The sequence below is a fragment of the Crinia signifera genome, chromosome 2 (assembly GCF_055691185.1).
Source record: "Crinia signifera chromosome 2, ASM5569118v1, whole genome shotgun sequence".
In the NCBI taxonomy this organism is placed as follows: Eukaryota; Metazoa; Chordata; class Amphibia; order Anura; family Myobatrachidae; genus Crinia; species Crinia signifera.
Window position 1 is genome coordinate 372,593,667 of NC_139218.1, and position 19,220 is coordinate 372,612,886.

Here is a 19,220-nt window from a genome sequence, read left to right on the forward strand (position 1 = left end):
TGCGATTTGGCCACTTCACCTGATTTCTCGGCCCAATCTGTCGGAATCAGGTGAAAACAGGCCAATTTGTACCAGTGTATGGGGACCTTAAACTCCCTACTTCCTTGCACTCTCCCCTCCTGGTTGAGTCCAGTTTCATCCCTCCACAAGCTTTTGGTGTATCTGCCCCTTCCATGTATCCATTTCCTGTAGGCTCTGCTAGCTACTGCCCTGGGTACCCCTTGCCTATGCCATAGGAATTGTACCCGGCTGTGCACAAGTACAACTGGTAGGCTAAGGTGGTCATCAGCGTGGAGAGGGGGTGAGTTGCCCACTTTGTGCTCTGTGCAGAGATCTGCTACCAGTGTTGTGGGGGTGCACGCTTTAGGCCATGTACCTTCTGGACCCTGTGCCTCCAGGTGCACCACCTAGAGCAGTGTTTCCTCAACTTGGTCCTCAAGTACACCTAAACAGTTCATGTTTTCCATGTCACCTGAGAGGTGCACAGGTGTACTCTGTACTCCCTGACACATTTTAAAAGAACCACAGATGGCGCTAATAATTTCACCTGTGATTCTGTGGGGAGACCTGAAATATGTTCACTGTTGAGGGGTACTTGAGGACTGTTTGGGAACCTCTTCCCCAGATCTCGCTCTCCATGGAGGAGGGGGGAGAGTATCATGACACCTTACCCCTGCACCTTGGGCTGAGGAATTTCCGGACACAGCCCCCCCCCCCCCAACAATTACCCGTTTTTGTCTGGGAAAAAATAATAAATCTGGGGAGAACACTGAATTAGAATTTTTTTTATTTTATTTTTTTTAAACAAGGGAAGAGTTAGTGCAATCGGGTGTTTGTGCAGAAATATTATAATGGATTTGATAAAATACCGGCACCCAATCTATAACTTGCATTGTTTTACATGAGAGATATTCTGGAAATGTTTCTTCAGTTTTGAAAGACTGCCTGAGAGATGGTGAGAGTACATCCAAGATGAAGGCCAAAAGGGCATTCAATAACACATGGTGATGGGGTGAAATCCTGAGTAGGGCATCAAACTTACCTGTTGTATGGTGTCCCACATTCCGCTGCACATCTGTCCGCTTTCCTGCTTGTTTATTTGGACTGTGCTAGCATGAGTTTAACAACTATGCCAATGGCACATATGAAAAATATCAGGCATGGGAAAGATCGATCTTTTCAGTAGGCCATCCAAAGACTCGGATGAGCAGGAGTGGTCTGGTTATAGGGACAAGTTGGGATGCGTCAAGTGGGGATTCCAGCCACCACAATACCGATGCCAACAACCGGCAGACTTGCGACAGAATCCCGACATCAATAAGGAGGCGGACGTAAACATGTAGAGCAGGTTAGGGTTAGATTGAGCAATTGGGTGGTTTGGTTTAGGCTTGGGGGGGGGGGTGCAGGGAGGGAGCGTTGGAGTTAGTCCCTAGAGGGGGGGGGGGTTTAGGTGGCAGTATACAGGGGTTAGGCTTAGGTTGCAGTGTTAGGATCATGCTGCGGATAGGGAGGGTAAGGAGAAGGGAAGTATACTTACCTGACCACTGTCTGTATTTCTCCATTGGGATGCTGACGTTGGTATATTGTATGCCAGCATCCTCACCACTGGTCATCCCTATGTATCTCGACAAGTGGACAATTTACCCATCATTTTCAGTCTGATTTTGTTCATGGAGGACACAAGATCATGTGTCTGAGGGGTTTATTACAGCGTTTTGAGCAAAGATTTCAGTGTATAAAGGAGATGTTTGGGGATTGGAGCCTAAGAGTTGCACAATGTTAATCCCTGGTGATGGAATGTAACAGGTGGAATAAAATCCTGCCAGCGCCAGTGTAACATTGTTTATATTCCTGGTCTGCTAAGGAGATTTAACTACACTTAGAGCAGACACCTATATTCTTGTAATGTACTATCCGGTGTCCTGTGAGCTTCTGCGATGTGTGGTTGGACAGCAGCCAGGGCTGTACCCGGCCAGGGAGAAGTGTGCACTGTAGGTTGGGACCGTTTGTATAGTGTTCCCAAGAACCAAGAGTCTGTCCTGGGGGTGAGGGAAGTTATTAGGGATTAAAGAGGCCTCCTCACACTTTCTGCTGCATTTTTGTTATATGAGTATTTCAGTGAAGCGATAGAAATGAATCTGTTTTACCTAGAGTGTGTTGTACATGCGGATTATCTGGTCTAGCAGCTTTTCCAACATTACAAGCCGAGATTAATTCCAGAAAGCAAGACGTAATGGAGCCGGTTATTTTTCCTGCACCTATTATATTAGTTTTAACCACATAACAATACCCGGGAGCTATGTCCTCAAATGTGGGAATAATTAAAATTACCTCGATGCTTGCAGCTCTCCATTCACGTGGATCATACCCAACTCCACACCAAATGTAGCTTAGGAAACAAAGGAGACACAGCACCATAAATAGAATGAAGCGGGTTAACAAACAGCGTCTCAATACAGGAGCTGACTTAGAAGCGCCTGCCGCTCGTGTCAACCCAAATGGATACTGGATGACGTCACCACATCCTTGTCCTCTCCGATTAGGCCACGGGTGAGATTGTGGATGTAGGTGCGGAGTTGCTAATATGGGCGTTTGCGCAATCCTGCGGTCGCCTCAGATGCGCAAGAAAGTCACCTTATGCACAAGACTCTCCGAAGATTTCGGAAGTGTTCTGCATGTTGGCCACCACGTTTTCACCCACGCATGCCCATATCACAGAATGTGCGTCAAGTCCTTTCACGGGAGCGTAGTCCCTCAGTTAGTGCTGTTTTTCGTAATGCACAGTATGCTGAAATCCATGAGTCTGTGGATACGACCAACTCCAGGCCTATTGGCTGAAAATATTGTCAATTCAATAGGAATAATTTGAATTAGACAGTTGCCTAGTTACTGACGCTCTGTAGTATTGGTTTAGCTCCGCAGCTGTGCCGCTCTGCCTTGGGAAACCATTTGATACCATGGATTAGGTAGAGCCTTTCCTGTCATACTAGCGTATGCCAAAGTTTTGAGTACATAAAAAATAAAACTCTATGGCATGTGAGGCAGTGCCTCCTCGGTCTCCTCCTTTTTTCCCCGCACATCTCTGATCAAAACTCCTCCAATTTCCATCAGTAACAGCTGCACCTGTGTATAATGCCCATACTTTTCACAGTAGGAGACTGTAAAGTGGTTCACTTTGGCCTGAAAAACAGGCCAACTGTCGGCGGTGGCTGGCGATGATGCGGTAGTGTGGACCAGGGCTCCATCGCTCGGCCATGCGCACTAGGAGATTTTGAGCTCAAAGTAGCTCAAAATGGGAAAGCTGAACTACTTTGAGCTCAAAATCACCCAGTGTGTACGAGCCTTAAATCTGGCTCAGGGACTAGAATTCACCACGCCGCTTGTTTGAGACCACAACGCCCCCTTGTGCTCATGCTGCTGAACTCCGCACAATGAGTTGAGCTATGTCATTGAAGAGGGCAGAGGACACTGGTTTTGATTATTGTAACTAATACCCATACAGGGATCAGATCACAAGGATCGCCAGACCCAGCAAAACCCCACCCTCCGAGTGGCAATCACAAGTTGCCCTACCTTTAAGTCACCAGCTCTTGCATGTCCTCCTAGAAAAAGAAAATTGGTGCCCACGTCCCTTACAGGTGTATAACCCTGCACCCTCTGATGGGGGCTTATTAGGGTGGCCAATACCGGGATTGGCAGGGTCCCGGGATTTTGCCCCAAAATCTCCGGGATTGGACTCTCCAATCCCAGGATTTTGGTATTAGACAGCGCATGCGCAGTCTAATGCCAGGCAGTGTCTGAGAACTCACTCAAACGCTGTCCCGACCCGGCGCGCAGCTCTGCACAGCGTGAAGACACCCCCGCACCACCCACAGGCTGCTCCGTCTGGCCTGCTCCCCAGCCACACCGCCCGATGCAGTATGTAAGTGGTCGGTTGGCGGGGCATGGGAATTTTTTTTCTTTTAATTAGGGATGCCAGTCCCGGGAATCCCGAGATTGAGCATTTTCAATCCCGATTCCTGGGATTGAAAAAAATCGGCATCCCTAGCGCTTATGCCATTTGGTGAACCCTGCCCTGGGATGTGTACAATGAGCTGTATAAAGATCTAAAAGTAGATCCAGTTCCCTTTTACATGTTCTACTAAAATGATCAACCCTGGGCCTTATGGTGGAGTTACAGTATCTTGTACCGAGTGGAGTTACCTTGTGACTACCACATAATGACAATTGTCAGACCTGAGCTGTTGGCTAACTGAGCACCTTGTTCTGTTACCAGTCAAACGTTGTACACCATAAAGATTTATGTAGACTAAATGTTCCTTTTACTGCCTTGTTTTTTATATTACTCACCATAGATGACACATATAAAAGTGATTTCTAGGCACTCAATCTCATCTATTACTGCAATGACATCTTTATACAATACTAACTGCTGTAGTAACCTGAATTACTATACATAGACTTGTTGGGGCTGTTTGGGAACTGGTGTTATACTGTAGGTAACTTGCTGCAGCCAGTCCGATGACTTTGTTGGACCTTTTTCATACTTTACCATTCACAGACCTTTTCCTGTGTCCACTTTTATCATGTTGGTTTTGGCTGATTTTGACTCTTGACCAATCGTGGAAGACCTATTGACAGTCTATATAAACAGTCTTTCTAATAATATACTACGAGGTTTATCACTCACTGATGATAAATGGGGAACTTTATTTATTTATTCGGTACTTGTGTAGTTTGAGCGTCTGATACGCTCCTGTGTGTCAAACAGATGGAGTGTCTCTCCGCCGGTGCCAGCATGATCCCTTCCAGCGGTGTGAGAGAGGGGCTGACTAGGCTTGCCAGGGACGCTGGGGACAGAGATGCAGTTCCCGGCAACAGTACGGTAGTTACTTGTGTAGTTTCACGGTGGCAGCCTACGTTGATTAGCTTAGGCTGCCGCCGTGAAACTACACAAGTAAGGCAGCCGTTGGGCTACGCTGATAACCTAGCTTAGGGTGCCGCCGTGAAACTACACAAGTAAGGCAGCCGTTGGGCTACGCTGATAACGTAGCTTAGGCTGCCGCTGTGAAACTAAAAAAGTAAGGCAGCCGTTGGGCTATGCTAATGGGCTGCCACTGAAACTACACAAGTACCATTTATTCTTTCTTTGAGCAAAGTAATTTTCAGTCTTTATTTTATTAATTTACTGTGCGAGGAATTTTATCATCTTGGCATAAATATATATCCAATGGTTGCATATATAGTATCTGCAGATACATAACAATTCTGCTGTTTAGTAAACTCCGACTTACATACAGCTCACATACTGACTATCTGCAGTGAGGTGCGAACGTTTACATTGAAGGATTTTGTGGTCCTATACGTTAAAGTAAAACCTTAATAGATCATCAATTCAGATTCAGTTGGGGATACAAGCTTAATTTGCATACTGGCCGTGATTGGTTGAGTAACCTTTCTGTGCATAATGACCGGGAACCATAGAGAACATTATTCACTGTATTATAATCCATGCTGTTTGTATTAATGATGTGTCAGGCCTGAGTTAGGGATGACCATCGATGATTCCAAATCCTCAAAGGTTTATGGCCGATGTTGAATACTTTTGCCATCGATGGGGGGAACCATATGGTTTTCCTCCATGCTTTGCTGTGTTTTTTTTTCAAAAGTTCCAGACGCCTGCGAAGTCCCGCCCCCGTGTTTTGATTTTCCCACAGTCCAATAAGTTAAACAAAATGGATGACCATAGGTAAAAATATCGATGGTCATCCAATGCATAGTTTAGCACTATCGATGGTCAGTTGCACTATTGCCATAGATGGCAAAGATGGCCGTCTCTAGCCTGAGGGTGTCTTAGATGGCACCATGCCATACTGCTAATAAAGCAGGTACCCCAACCCCCACTGATGATTAGATTAGTAGGCAGGAGGTGGTAACAGTGATATTTGTTTCTTCTCAGACTGGGAATGTGGCATCTGTGTGGGGGCGCCATAACCAAGTATCAATATTTATTTTCAGTAGTTTAAAGATGCTCAGGAACAGGCCTGGCCAACTGGTTGCTCTCCAGCTGATGTGAATCTCCACATGCCACCATTTTATCATTCTCTAATCGCAAAACTGTAGCTGGGCATGCTGGGACTTTTAGTTTGACAACAGGTGGAGAGACACAGGTTGGCCAGACCTGTTCTAGGATATAGCCTATGGTTCTTGCAGTGCAAAGGCTGTCCAGAAAATCTGAATGAATAAAGGCCAGATGTACTAAGCTTCAATAGTGATAAAATGGAGAGTGATAAACAGCCAGCCAATCAGCAACTACCTGCCATGTCACAGACGGTGTTTGAAACATGTCAGGTAGGAGCTGATTGGCTGGCTGTTTATCACTCTCCATGTTATCACTTTTGAAGCTTATGGCACCTGGCACTAACTGTCTTTCCTCGGGAATCTGTGTAACCGCAGATAGGTGTATGATTGATATTAGGAGGGTGCGACATGGACACTTCTCTTTTTTTTTTATTGTACTCTTAAATTCTTATCATATGATTGCTGGGTTATGTCTGATAGATTAAATTGGTTTATTGTGACTTGTGGTAGACAGGGGTGGGGTATATTGTGTACTACTTCCATTTTGGATCTATACTGATCTTATGGTGGTGATTTAATTATCTGTAGCCCCAACTAAAATGTATGGAAGCTCTTCAATTATTTCCATGGGATTAGCCGCATCCTAATTGCACCCAGACTCGCAACCAGATTGCTATGATTGACAGGGGCTGACGCTTAATTTTATACTGCTTTACCCAGTTCACATCAGCCATTTTCTGTAGCTCAAAGGCTCCAAAGCCCATTTGTCTTTTGCATGATCTTCTCGATGATCGCCATTAAATCCACCAATTAGGACAGCTCTCTGTAAAATCTTTTATAGACCTCTACCAGCATTAGACACCCTTGGGCACCTTAGGCATAATGTAAGTGATCATCGGAACAATGGGATGTTTGGTTCATGAAATTTCCACCTCCTCATCCTTTCTGTATAGTTTTCTCATGCAACCCAACGTAGTGTCTGGGACTATAGCCCCATACGCACTAGAGGAAATAGCAAAAGAGATCGCTCAGAAAGGGCTGTCTGAGCGATTTCTTTTGCTATACCTTCTAGTGTGTACACTCAATATCTTTAATGATTGTATGCTCCTACGCATCTTTCACGACCCCTGACGTCTTCTTTACATGCTGGTCCATTTCGCTATATAGCAAATGACCTGATGATGTCACTGAACGATAAAACCGTTTACCGATATCAATCAGTGTGTACACGTAATATCGGCCACCCACGGCCAATCTTTTAAACGATATCGGCCATGGCCAATATCGCTTAGTATGTATGGGGGCTTGAGACGTATAAGATTTATTGTTTTGAGTCATGAAATCTGCCCATCCATGTCCAGTCTACTAGATAGCCAAGTGTAGCGTCTTCATCCAAGCCTGCTGCTCCTTCTTTCTGCAGCCTGTGTTCTCCTCTTCCTCCTCTTCCTTCTGCCTCCACTAAGAACCCTGGGGGAGTGGCCAAACCTTATTGGCCTGGGTAAGCCTGGAGCATTTCCTGGTAAACATGATCTCTAAACAAACAGCTTTACAGTGATTACATTGGATCTTGTGGTTCCTTGTTGTAAGCATGCAGCTGAATCGATGCAACTAGATGAGATTTAGCATGGTCGTATGCCTCTCGGCCACATCAACACTTGCAGCTGCTTGGGTGTAACTCAGCGGCATCAGGGCTTTGGGCGGGATGTATTAATACACATCGCCGCCCTTCGTGTAACAGCTGCCGCATATGTACTAACATATGCGGCTAGCATCGGGTCTGCGGGGGCCTCTGTCACCTCCCGGCGGCTGCCAGCGCCCCCCTGCGTCTCATCCTCCCCCCTGAAGCCGGATGTCCTCCCGGCTGTGACACCTGGGGGAGGAGGAAATCAAAGGAGGACGGGAGGGGGTGTGGGCGCGCGGGTGGCGAAAGAAGCCCATAGGCTTCTATAGGGTATCGCCACCCAGAGGGTGGCGATACCCTACAATGCGTTGAAGGGGCGGCGGGGTTTTAATACATAGGGAAATGCGGTAAAACAGGTGTTTTTACCGCATTTTCCCGTTAGTACATCCCACCCTTTGGGCGGGATGTATTAAAATACATTGCCGCCCTTCGCGGCCCCCCGCCGCGATGCAGCCGCATATGTACTAACATATGCGGCTGGCATCGCGATGCGGTGACTGAGGCCCCCCGCGATACCTGGAATGTGGTGTGCGGGGGGGTCTCCGTCACCTCTCTGCCCCCTCCTGCATCCCTCACGCAGGGGACAGCTAAGCTGTCCCCGGCGCATCCTCCTCCCCCCTGCAGCCGGAAGGACGTCCGGCTGCGTCACTAGGGGGAGGAAGGTGTTACCTTCCGGGTCCAGGAGGACCTGGACCAGGTAAGAGAGGGAGGGGGAAAGGGGGGTCGGCGGGCTTTTCGCTGGAGGCATCGAAAAGAAGCTGGCGATACCCTACACTGCGGTGACGTGGCGGTCGGGTAATAGTACATAGGAAAATGCGGTAAACCGGGGGTTATACCGCATTTTCCCTTTAGTACATCTCGCCCCCTGTCTGTATGATATGTGGGGTATGGGCCAGTACATGCAGAAATCTGATTGCAGACAGTAATGTGGCATTTCCTCCTCCTTTTCAGTGTTACTTGATGGGATGCTGCAGGGTGCTCTAGTATTGTCATCTTCATCATTGCACTTCTGTGGAAAGGTGCTACCTGTTTATGGGCCAGATGCACTAAGCTTCAAAAGTGATAAACAGCCGGCCAATCAGCTCCTGTCTGTGACATCGGAGGTAGGAGCTGATTGGCCGGCTGTTTATCTATTGTGTTGTGTATAAACCACATATATATATATATATATATATATATATATATATATATATATATATATATATATATATATATATATATATATATATATATATATATATATATATATATATTAAACAACGTTTCCAAATGCTACAAATCGGTCATGCACCATCCATAAGTAATCATTAGCTGAAATATTGCTTTATCAAGAACTGCTTTATCATACCTCCCAAGATGACCCTCTCCAGGAGGGACAGAATGCTCTATTTCTGGACTTTCCACCAAATTAATGATTGCCATCACCTGTTTTAAACAGGTTAATGGACAAGTAAGGTGTTTCACCACAGGTGATGGCAATCATACATTAAGAAGGACGTCCAGAAAAAGAGCAATGTGTCCCTCCTGGGGAGGGTCATGTTGGGAGGTATGCTTTATCAGTACCACAACTTTTGGACAGAAAAGCATGTGTGGAATTTTTAGGCGGGAATTGAGTTCAGTACATCTAGAACGGTTGGGCAGAGGCACTCGGTGTCTCTGACCTCGCTAATTTTACCTTAAACCCCGTTCTTGTCTTTACTCTGCCTTATGTCTGCTTTCTCATTCTAGGTACCGATGTCCCTGTTCCTCTTCCTACAGCTTCATCCAATGGCACATCCAATAAAACTACAGTGGCTCCCACCACAATGGCTGCCACTACAGCAAAGACCAATGCCACTTCTCCCACCGTACCCCTTACACCTACCAACTCCTCTAAAACCATCCCTACTCCTAAGCCGCCTCCTGTTTCTCCTACTACTGCAACAACACAAGGTAACTTTCCTTCATCTGTATAGCAAAGAGAAAACAAAGTGCATTTTATTTATTAAGAGGTTTATTGCAATTGAGTCTGAGAACATTGTGGTTAATATGATAAATAACAATATTGGCTTCCTGGAGAGAACACCAAGGCCATCCCCTTTGTCTATCCTATATGTTTGACAGCTTTTGTTGAATCTTTATTCCTGAATGTAACTGTGACCCTTGTGAGGCTAACACACGTAAAGATAGCTCACCACACAGATTGAAGATATTTTTTTCTTACAGTCTCCTAGGTAACAAGTTCCACGCCAATGGTGGCCAAACCAGTCCTCGAGATCTATCAACTCTTATATTCATACATGTGCAGCATTCATTCAGAATAAATTTTACAGATCCACAAGTGGTCTGGAAAAGATGAACTGTTGGTAGATGTCGAGGACTGGTTTGGACACCCCTGCCCTACATACATTGAATTGTGGTTTACACACATTTCCCATATTAGTTTTATAATTGATATTGTATTCTCTGCCCCCTTAGATCTGGAGGACTTTTTTAACAGTGTTTCCATTGACAGTGACAGACGGAACGCTGTGCTTTTCTAGTGTTCATTCTAGAAATCGATAACTTTTTAAAAACCCATACAGTTCCTCTTCCCTGCCTGGGGTGTCGCTGTCTGCTGTAGTGCTTCTAGCACAGTGTGGTCTGTATATCAGCACTGATATGCAAACCAGACCTGTGCTAGAAACACCACAGCAGACAGCGACACCCCAGGCAGGGAAAAGGAACTGCATGGGTTTTCAAAGTTGGCGGGTGCTAGAATGAACATTACTTTTCTGTAACGTTTTGTAGTATAAAATAAATGGGTTTTGAGTTCCTTTCAGCATCGGAATGGTCTCTATTCTGGCTTTTTGCCTTTTGGTATCCAGATTAGATCCAAACAGCTTTTTTTATAGCTTTCAGTTTTTATTTTGTCTTTCCTTTTAAATATTATAATTGAGGATTATAATAAAACTGTCTACATCTAGGCTTCTCTTTGATAATCTGGGCTGGGTGTAGCTTCTTGTGTACCCCTCTTACAATTCTCTATATTGTACTTCTGGGCCGATTCAGGATCATTCGCAGTGATCCAAATTCTGCCCCTGCCCTGACAGTTGGGGTTTGCACATTCACATTTTTGCACAAAGTCCGACAGCGAACGCCCGCGGCGGGTTACACAGTCTGTTCTCAGCGGGAAGGGATGACCGGGGGCGTTGGCGGTGCCGGGCCGTGGGAACGCCTTGTGTTTTATTGGCATCCCCATGAAAACGCTGGGCATTCCCATGGGTACGCGGCCTGGGCGATGCTCGCAGCTTACTGAGAGAACCTAAATCGGGGCCTTATTTTTTCCAGTATCTATATACTGTCTGGATCTGGACTGTGTGTGATCCCTGCCTTTTTGTTTACCACCCCCTTCTCTTTCTGGGCCAGATGTACTAAGCTTCAAAAAGTGATAAAGTGGAGAGGGATAAAGTACTAGCCAATCTATTCCTAACAGACATGTTACCGGATTTTTTTTTTGCAAAATGACAGTTAGGGGCTGGTAGTTTATCACTCTCCACTTCATGGGGCAGATGCATTAAGCCTGGTGAAGAGATAAAGTTGAAGGTAATAACGCAGCAGCCAGTCGGCTCCTAATTTACCTTTTTCAAACCCAGCCTTTAACGTGACAGTTAGGAGCTGATTGGATGCTCTGTTATCACCTTCCACTTAATTACTTCCCAGGGTTTAAGATATCTGCCACGATCACTTTTTGAAGCTTGGTACTTGTGGTCCGGTGTGTTTTGCTTGCTACAGAGTCATACACGGATTTGCACATGTCATATCAGTCAGTGCAGATTTTTGTTACATCTGATTGCGACATATTTGAGCAAAAAGGCACACAGGTGCATCTGTATGTAGCCTATTTTCTCTGTTATGTTTTTGACCTGTGACCGCTTTCTTCTACCCATCTATTATTCCTGTTCCTGAAAGCATGAACCTACGTTTCCAGCCACCGCCTCACCTGTCTGTAAGACTATATACATTGAAAAGGCATCCTGCCCTCTCTGTCATCATTCGTCATTAAAGCTATTGCCTTTTACTCCGTTGTCTATATTTAGGATTTACAGCCTGTATACCTTGTCGTAATCCTTCTATTTTCAAATAAATGTCATCAAACTCTTTGCAGCTTTACTCGCACATTACTTCTAGAATGTTGTAAAGTTTTCACTGAGGTTCCGGCAGATTTCCAAGTGCTTTATATGTCACGCAGTGCAATAATACGCTTTATATGTCACAATAGGGAAGCATTATGCAATATCACTTCTGTTCCTCTGCCTGCATCTAGATACGTTTGTTGTTTATCCTGGCCTGCGCAGTGTTTGTTCCTGGCCCTCCTATGTTCCACCTGTATTCTGTGTCCTGCATTCTACCTATCTCTGCCCTGCAGCAGTAGGAGCTGCGATGAGGGGCGGATGCCAAGTGGAAGCGGCAGCAGAATGAAAAAAAAAGTCAAAAGACTGGCTATCCATTGATTGGCGGCTAGTCTTTTGAAAGTGTTTATTACATTCTGCCGCTTCCTGCACTTGCCGATCAACGCTGCCCTCCGCGCCGGTGTGTGCCAGCGGTGAAGCCCCGCCGGCACACACCTACTGTGCGATGTACTGCTGATGGGTCCGATCCCATAGATTTTATGTGTAGGTGGTTCAATCACCAGGGTCCGACCTGATGCGGTCAGGATCTGGTGAAATCATCCCAAATATTACTAGTATATGGGTACCTTTTTTCGTCAATATATGATGTGACTTGCACCCCTTTCACACCGCCACAATGATCCACCCTATTCAAAGACTGCTCACCACCGCTTGGAGATGTTGTTGTCTCCAAGCGGCGGTAGAGGGGCGGGCCTGACAATAACCTGGGTCCATCCTGCAGTGTGAAATTCATGGGCCGAATTCAGAAATATATGCACAATTGATGGGATATGTACATCTGCAATGCTTGCCAATCGGCGCAGGTGTAGGATCTCCTATAGGAAACGCTATGATGCCGCCTCTATTCTCACGCCAACTTCCATTGGGTTATGTGTATAAAGACTCAGTTGCACACAGATATTGTCACGTTGTGAGGAAGATGCTACACTGTTCAGCCACCAAATGTGTACGAGGACACCTGTCTCCCTGCGTGTATTTAGTCTTTCCCTTCCTGTGTCCGCCATATATGCCCTTGGTAATCCCTGTGCCGCCCCTACCATTCTCTTATCATGAATGGGTGCTGTACGTACCGTATGTACTGCTGTTCTCTGTGCGTGTGTGTTCTCCGTCATCACCATTATCTTTTGTTTGTGAGATATCGCCTGTCGTGGTCAGATTAAACAAGGAAGATAGGAGACTTACTAACTAACGAACGTATAGTAAACAAACAGAATGCAGTTTACTGGCAACAAAGTTTAACAATGTGATCGTGCTCATAACGTCTCCTGTTACAGGGCTCGGCGGGTGCGTGGAAACATGAATTCGGTTTATCTGGTTTTTACTGTACTAAAACATTAACCTTGTACAGTAGTAACCAGATTCCTACATGACATAAATGTCAGTTACTGACAGAATTGCACTAAAAGTAGATTTAATGGTTCATGCGTGCTAGCTAGTTCTTTGTTCATGAGTGTAAAGGACCTTGGGATTGGAATGGAACAATTGTGCTGGGTAGTGTATGGTTCCTGTATCCCTGTACTAATTCTAATGGGGTGTATGACTAGAATTGGGCAGGGTGAGGCATTCGGTACAGAAACTGAGTTTATGCCTCAGGTGAAATCCAAGCTTTACACTGACTGACTACTCTGCCAAGTGGTGATTTATAATTGGTCCATGTAATTGGACGAACTCTCTCTTCTAGGTGGGTGTGATTTGGGTAGGAGGTTACTCCTTCCTGGAACATCAAAAGCAGGTGTATTTATCTGCCTCTAGGTTATAATGGGGGTTTATTTGTTAATTGCCTTTGGCTGACTCCTCCCACTCTACCCCTAGGGCAAGCTACTCGCTGCAACCACTAGACACTTAAGCATGCAGATAAAAATGCTTGTTACATCAGGCTCCTGCCACCAGCACTGAAAACCGCTTGTCCCATACTGCTTCTTCAGGCATACAGAACTACCGCTTTCTGGATGGTGGCCTGCTAATTCTTCACTAGTCACTTCCTGAAGACTTGTGCCACGCTTGGTACTGGGGAAAGGGATTGAGCTTGGCCACTCTGGGTTCAACAGCAATACATACAAAATGGTTCAGACGTACCCCACTCTCAAGACGATCCGGTTGTTCAGTTCCAACAGCCAATACAGGAGCGGGTAATCCAGCCGCTGTCTCTGTAATGATCCATGTGCGCTCAGATTGAAGGGTTTACCGTGGTATTTTCTGGACAGAGGGAGTGTCACCCCCACTGTGGTCATGAGCATGCCTGGGCAAATGGCCCTGCCTGTGACTAGACTCTAGAACCTGGTAAGAAGGGAATGGGTTCTCCCAAAACTTACAGAAGCCTGGGAGTGAATGGGTGCTGGGCTTTTGACTTCAAATCAAATAAGATGGCTAGTGCAGGAACTCTTTCAGGTCCAACGTCTAGTGCAGGCATGTCCAACGTTGGCCCTCCAGATGTTTTGAAACTACACATCCCAGCATGCTTTGCAATAGTTTTAGCATTCTCTAATAGCAAAACTGTGGAAAAGCATGCTAGGATGTGTAGTTTCACAACATCTGGAGGGCCAACGTTGGACATGCTTGATCTAGTGTATGATAAAGCACTGGGTAAGAATGACTAATACCCCTTTCACAGCGCCGATTTGGCAATTACCCGGCATTTCTGTGCAGTCGGGCCCCAATTCACACCAGATGCAAATTGCCGGGTTAAAGCTTTTGAAACTATTTATCACAATAAGTATCTTTATATATGGATGCGATTTGATAAATTTGATTTATACCCCATTCACACCTGAAGCAAATTCCTGGGTGAAATGGTCAACCTGGGTCGCCTGACCCTAGTAAAGAGCAGTGTTGGCAACCTGGAATTTAAGACCCGGGTTGACCCTTTCAAACCAAAGAAAAACCCAAGTTATTCAGCAAATTACCGGGTTGAGAAGCTTTAACCCAGTCATTTTGCTTCAGGCGTGAATTGAGTATAAATCAAATTTATCAAATCGTATCCGTATATAAGATACTTATTGGCATAAATATGCCCATTTAAACTCTTTATTCTAGTTTTTAATTATTTCACAGTTATACTGTTCTTTCAAATATTATTGACAAGTGGTATCATAAGTATTTATGCTTTTTTTTTTTTTGTGTTCCGTAAATACAGTAGAGCACAAACTTGAGGCAGCGCTGTAGAGAATACTACACACAATAATACACATTCCCTCACTGACAACTCTGACCAATTCCACTCTGACATGGGGAGAACACGAAACTCCACACAGATAGGGAACTGGTTGGAATAGAACCCATGACCCCACTGCAGTCAGGCAGCAAACCATTGCACCACTATGTTGCCCAGAATATGAAGTGTCCACGCTGGGTTTTCTTGTCTTTGTGGCACTTTACATTGCATCTTAGGAAAGTGTTGTAACTCTAATGACTACATGCGGCTTATTATCTGTGTCCTACACATGCTTCAGAAAGGATCTGACCACACTGTAATCACAAAGGTAAGTGCACGCAGAATGGTTTCTCTGCCATTCCATTATTGCTTATTGACATGTATAGGAATAATACAAATACAGAGAGTTCCGCTGTGATTTCTGGGGTCTCTTCAAGCACATGTAACTGGAATATGAGTGCTTATGGACTCCATAAAGTTAGTGTGACCTTGGATGCAAAGTAAAACCAGCCTAGAACACTCAAAGGGCCATATGTACTAAGCTTGAAAAGTGATAAATTGGAGAGTGATAAAACACCAACTAATGAACTGCTACCTGCCTTGATACAGGCGGGTTGAAAATGACAGTTAGGAGCTGATTGGCTGGAAGTTTATCACTCTCAATTTGAAAGCTTTTTGAGACTTAGGGGGTTATTCAGGTTGATTCGCACCAAACCCCGCCCGGCGAACGCACGCCCCCCCCCCCCCATCCCCCCCCCCCCCCCGCCGCCCCGGCAAAGTGCGGCTTCGCCCGCACAGCAGCGAATGGATGTTTTGCATAAACATCCATTCGCTTCGCTGGGGTGTCCGCCCACATCACTCGATGGTCACCGACCATCGAATGATGTTTAGCGTGCACGCATATATAAGTGACTTTTCAGTTGCGTATATATGCCTGCACGCTGGCGTGATATGGGCGGGCAGCTGACATCCGGTGATGTCCGCTACCTGGCCCACACACCCGCGTCACTGCCTCATTACCATGAGAACGCCCAGCATTCTCATGGAAACGCCCATGGAACGCTGGGCGTTCCCATATGGTAATGGGGCAGCCCGGCGCTCTCCGCCCCCCCCCCCCCCCCCTCGCTGCCATGGGTGCGTGCACCCGGGGACCCGAAAGGTCGCCGTGGGTGCACGCACCATGCACATGCGCAGAAACACGCCTGCGCAGACGCACAACATCGGTACTGCGTGCGAATGCGCACAGTACCGATGAAATCTGAATAAGGCCCTTAGTGCATCTCAGACTGGGATTGTCAGTCAGACTCTTGGAAAGTTCATGGATAGACCAACCTGTAGCCAGTCTGAGCCATAGTATGTTCTCCAGTATAGACCATCCTGTAGCTAGTCTGAGCCATAGTATGTTCTCCAGTATAGACCAGTCTGAGCCATAGTATGTTCTCCAGTATAGACCATCCTGTAGCTAGTCTAAGCCATAGTATGTTCTCCAGTATAGACCAACCTGTAGCCAGTCTGAGCCATAGTATGTTCTCCAGTATAGACCATCCTGTAGCCAGTCTGAGCCATAGTATGTTCTCTAGTATAGACCATCCTGTAGCCAGACCGAGCCATAGTATGTTCTCCAGTATAGACCATCCTGTAGCCAGACCGAACCATAGTATGTTCTCCAGTATAGACCAACCTGTAGCCAGACCGAGCCATAGTATGTTCTCCGGTATAGACCATCCTGTAGCCAGACCGAACCATAGTATGTTCTCCAGTATAGACCAACCTGTAGCCAGTCCGAACCATAGTATGTTCTCCAGTATAGACCAACCTGTAGCCAGTCTGAGCCATAGTATGTTCTCCAGTATAGACCATCCTGTAGCTAGTCTGAGCCATAGTATGTTCTCCAGTATAGACCATCCTGTAGCCAGTCTGAGCCATAGTATGTTCTCCAGTATAGACCATCCTGTAGCCAGTCTGAGCCATAGTATGTTCTTCAGTATAGACCATCCTGTAGCTAGTCTGAGCCATAGTATGTTCTCCAGTATAGACCAACCTGTAGCCAGACCGAGCCATAGTATGTTCTCCAGTATAGACCAACCTGTAGCCAGACCGAGCCATAGTATGTTCTCCAGTATAGACCAACCTGTAGCCAGACCGAACCATATTATGTTCTCCAGTATAGACCAACCTGTAGCCAGTCCGAACCATAGTATGTTCTCCAGTATAGACCAACCTGTAGCCAGTCTGAGCCATAGTATGTTCTCCAGTATAGACCAACCTGTAGCCAGTCTGAGCCATAGTATGTTCTCCAGTATAGACCATCCTGTAGCCAGACCGAACCATAGTATGTTCTCCAGTATAGACCATCCTGTAGCCAGACCGAGCCATAGTATGTTCTCCATTATAGACCATCCTGTAGCCAGACCGAACCATAGTATGTTCTCCAGTATAGACCAACCTGTAGCCAGACCGAGCCATAGTATGTTCTCCAGTATAGACCAACCTCTACCCAGAACCAATCCTTAGTATGTTCTCCAGTATAGACCAACTTGTAGCCAGTCCGAGCCATAGAATGTTCTCCAGTATAGACCAACCTGTAGCTAGTCCGAGCCATAGTATGTTCTCCAGTATAGTCCGAGCCATAGTATGTTCTCCAGTATAGACCAACCTGTAGCCAGTCCGAGCCATAGTATGTTCTCCAGTATAGACCAACCTGTAGCCAGTCCGATCCATGGTATGTTCTCCAATGTACACCAACCTGTAGCCAGTCCGAACCATAGTATGTTCTCCAGTATAGACCAACCTGTAGCCAGTTCGAGCAATTGAACATTCTCAGGGACACAACAACCTGTAGTCAGTGCAAGCAATAGAAAGTTCTTGTATGGACCAATACATTCAGATGTTACATTTATTTCCTCCTTAAAGCATGTAATGTTTTCTTATAGGTCTCCTGTTATTACTACTGTATATATTTATTACATTTTTATCCTTAGTGCAAACCAGAATAAAATACAAATGTTGAAAAAAGCTAAATAATCTATATATAGAATGTGATGACATTAGAAGATATGGGTTGTTGGATTCATGGATTATATTGCCTTGTACTTTATTTAATTTATCATTTATATTTTTGTTATTATTTTAGCTCCACCCCCAGTAAATATTTCCACAACGACTGTGGTCAGTAAAGGAACGGATAAACCCACAACTGTGGCTTCCACTTCATCCAGCCCTGTGACGAGTAGGTATTCTGACCAATGCTTCATGTGCCTTAATGATACGCATGTGCGTAACTATATGCAGGTTGAGGATCCCTTATCAGAAATGCTCTGGACCACAAGCATTTTGGATAAGGGATTTTGGTACTTGTGTATTATCACGGCGCCCATCGCATACCATAAGGCATACGATGGTATGCAATGCGATATTGTGCGATGTTGTACAATGTCATACAATTTTAAAATTGTATGACATTGTATATGGCATACAATGCGATGGGATGCGATTAAAAATTGTATAAGCACCCTAATGGGTGCTTACAATGTTAAATGCACCCCCACGCCACCCCCCACTATAAACGTGAACCCGAAGCGTGGCGAGCACAGCTAGCCCGCAAGGGGCGGCGGTACGCGTCCTACAACCTTTTCATACCCACACTATCCACGTCGGCGTGGAGTAGATTTTATAAAGTGTGGCGAGCGCAGCGAGCCACCGAAGCGTGGCGAGCGCATAACTTCACAGGTATACGCGGGGCTCGCTGTGCTCGCCGCGCTTCGGGCTCGGTGTCTCGCTGCGCTCGCCACACTGTATTAAATAAACTCCACGCCGATGTGGATAGTGGGGGTATGAAAAGGTTGTAGGACACGTACTGACGCCCCTCGCGGGCTCGCTGCGCTTGCCATGCTTCGGGTTCACGTTTATAGTGGGGGGTGCATTTAACATTGTAAGCACCCATTAGGATGCTTATACAATTTTTAATTGAATAGGGGTCTAAAATCGCATTGCATGCCATCGGCTGTATAGCATGCGTTGCGATAAAAACATTGCGCAATCAATATCGGGGGCGCCGTGATAATACACAAGTACCGGGATTTTTTAAGATTTTTGGATACTTAGATAGTGGTTACCCTCAATAATTTAGGGAACGTGGCCATAACCTGCATTCTTG

General features: G+C 45.8%; 1 protein-coding gene across 2 annotated transcripts in view; it reads left to right on the forward strand.

The window, feature by feature from the left end:
• The window catches only part of TMEM123 (transmembrane protein 123), a 63,863-nt gene that overhangs the window by 35,231 nt on the left and 9,412 nt on the right, over positions 1-19,220 (forward strand). For both annotated transcript variants that reach the window (XM_083170062.1, XM_083170063.1), the window contains 2 exons: positions 9,491-9,694; positions 18,198-18,293. In XM_083170062.1, coding sequence (XP_083026188.1) covers positions 9,491-9,694; positions 18,198-18,293 — 300 coding nt within the window. The remainder of the gene's footprint in view (positions 1-9,490; positions 9,695-18,197; positions 18,294-19,220) is intronic.